This window comes from Pyxicephalus adspersus, chromosome 4, assembly GCF_032062135.1.
Source record: "Pyxicephalus adspersus chromosome 4, UCB_Pads_2.0, whole genome shotgun sequence".
Lineage (NCBI taxonomy): Eukaryota > Metazoa > Chordata > Amphibia > Anura > Pyxicephalidae > Pyxicephalus > Pyxicephalus adspersus.
Window position 1 is genome coordinate 33,542,381 of NC_092861.1, and position 3,078 is coordinate 33,545,458.

At 42.6% G+C, this 3,078-nt stretch overlaps 1 protein-coding gene across 1 annotated transcript in view; it reads left to right on the forward strand.

The window, feature by feature from the left end:
- Positions 1–3,078, forward strand: part of LOC140328305 (uncharacterized) — a 64,661-nt gene continuing 61,583 nt past the window's right edge. The window contains exon 1 of the mRNA XM_072407806.1: positions 1–140. Coding sequence (XP_072263907.1) covers positions 93–140 — 48 coding nt within the window. The 5' untranslated portion in view covers positions 1–92. The remainder of the gene's footprint in view (positions 141–3,078) is intronic.

Here is a 3,078-nt window from a genome sequence, read left to right on the forward strand (position 1 = left end):
CCAGAAAAGAGACTTCTCGGCCCAAAGCAGGATCTCAGAAGGGGTAGAAGGCAGAGCAGAACAGTGCACGGGACAGCAGCTACTGTGACACGATGGCCAACCAAGAGGGCTCACCTATGAAGCTGGAGGCTGTCATTCAGGTGAGGTGACACGAAATATAGCGATTTATGTGCTGCTTTGTGTGTTGTCAGGGTGCTGGAGGCTGATATAGTGCTGTGCAACTGAGCATGCATGGAAACTGGAGGGTGTAAGAAATGTGCAATGAGGTACTAAAAAGTCATAAACAGGAGTCAGGAGGAAATCATTCCCCATACGTGTGTGGAGCATGTGCACATTGTGAACCTACCTATCAAACTGCCTACCTATCTACCTATCAAGCTGCCTACCTATCAACCTACCTACCACCTATCAACCTGCCTGCCTATCATTCTGCCTACCTATCAACCTACCTACCACCTATCAACCTGCCTGCCTATCATTCTACCTACCTATCAACCTGCCTACCTATCAATCCACCTACCTATCAACCTGCCTGCCTATCATTCTAGCAACCTATCAATCTACCTACCTATCCAGCTACCTAGGAAAGCAAATTATTCAGTCTGATCTGCACATACAGTCTTTAGCCTAAATGTGTGTAAAAAGATAAAAGATTTGTTACCTACCTCACCCCTGCCTTCTACTTACTGCACGTGGGTGAGAATAATGTCTAGTAATGGACTACAATATCTTTTACAGCAATGTTTATCAATCAGGGTTCCTCCCAAGGTTTGCTAGAAGTAATGAACAATGAAAAAGTTGTTGGTGTTATATATAATCTTAGAGCTGTATTTATAAATTATTCACCCATCAATTTGGTTTTATTTTCATGCACAGCCCAGCAAATCTCTCTACATTGCTCATTCCAATGCATAGAAAAACAAAGACTCATTCTGCCACCTAGTGGCCAAATATCACAACAGCACAATAGTAAATGCTTTATCTTCCAATGAATAGGACAATCTACATCAGGGGTGTCAAACTCAAATACACAGTGGGCCAAAATTTGGACGCGGGCCAACCTTGATATTGAAAAAATATCTACAATTGAGGAAGTTTGCTAATGAATGTCAACAGAGGAGGGAGCGCTTGTGGGTCCTGATTGACGCGCCAGTAGAACATTCTGGGATTTGTAGTATTAGCGGTGCATGCACTGTCTATCACAGGCCAGCTCTGTATTTGGTATTTTTTCACAGGCCAAATATAATTACAGTGCGGGCCAGATATAGCCAATGGCTGCTGAGAAAAGATTAGGATCACAGAAATTTATCTGTATATACAACCTTATATATATTTTAAAGCAGAAAGAAAAGAAAAGGAAGGGGCTTATGGGCTAGTGTTCATTTGTATGTATTTCTTAAGATAAGCACAGATACAGTATAAATCAGCTGACCCGAGCGGGGTCAGGAAAAGGACCCAGCTGGGGGGGACGCACTGGCCAGAGCCTCGGACCATGTCTCCCATGTCTGGACACAACCTGCCCACTCAGGCTCAATCTACGATGGGAGAGTGGGCAGGTTCTGGCATCATGACACCCGGCTCCAAGTGGTCCGGTAACTTAAGGGTTCGCCAGTCTGAAAAGGTTGGCGACCACTGATATAAATCAATACATTCGTATATCAATCACCCATTAAAATATCAGGGCAAACTAGGCAAAAAATAATCACTCCAAGTATTAGGGGAAGTATTAGGTAAGAGCATTTGGAGAGGAGCTAGACATTGGGAGAAACATTTGTATGGACTGGGAAGCAGTGTTTTATTGGGGTGGAAAACTCTGTTGAGATACATGGAGAAGAAAAAGGTTTCCTCCCTCCCTTGAATAGAGAATAAGCATTGGTTGCTCTGCTGCTCAATTCCTATGACAAGGTGGTAAAAATCTTAAAAGGCTCTTTAGAAATTTAAACTATATAGTTCCAAAATTCTTTTTAAATCTGATGGTTACTAGTGAAAAAATGGAATCTCCTGGGAAGAAAACACATATATGGAGATCTTGGTTGTTGTTCTTCTGATGAAGCCACAATAGGCGAAATGCGTCAAGAACAGTATGAACATATCTTTATGGAAATGTTGCTCCGGCGGACCACTAAATTTACTGGCTCCGGACTGTACATGCACGGGGAGCCGTGTGTCATTTAAAGGGGCAGAAACTTCCCCCATAGTGACGTCATGATGCCAGAACCTGCCCATTCCCCCATCGCAGGTCTAAGCCTGCAATGAGAGGGTGGATGGGTTCTTTTCAGAGACGCAACCCGCCCACTTCCCTGAGCCTGGGATCCGTACAAGGGACATGGTCCAGGGCTCTGGCTGGTGCGTCTCCCAAGCGAGGTCCTTCTCCTGACCCCACTCGGGGCTGTAACAGCCACAGCTAGGGACGACTAAAATTTTCTCGCGGACCACCAGTGACGACCGCTGTGTTAAGTAAAGAATTTGTTGTTTTTACCAAAAGCTTGTAAATGAATGTAAATGAAATAGTTTTATTTAAAGAAAAAGGTGTGTAACGTGAAATGATTGGAACCTAAAAAAAAAAACAAGAATAAAACATTTGTCTTGACCATAAACGTCTTGGTTGTGTAAACAGAAAAAAATAGTTATGGAGCCAGATCATATCTAGTGGGATGTTTCAAATCTGCTGGGCAGGTTGGCAGCGCAATGCAGCTCAATAAATATTAAATGTGCCGACTGTTAGAAGTCATCTTAGTGAATAAGGCGTTAGTTAGGATTCCGGTGTACATTAGAGAGAGCTGTATAGGACAAATTGCTGCATTATGCACTTGGTTATAACACACACTTTATTGGGCCACACCAGTAAAACAACAAACAGTTTGCACAATTTAGTAATTTAAAGCAAACAAATCTAATTCATTTTTTACTCTGTCTTCTGTTGAATATCTTTAGATTAACCTGGCTATGTTACCTGTGAACAGGTCTTGTGAATGGCTACCTAGGTATTGTACTGATAGAGATAAGGTACCAGAAACTGGCTGCCATCATTTGCAGATTCTTATAGACAGTTTGCAATGTTCTGTTTCATGCTTTGCC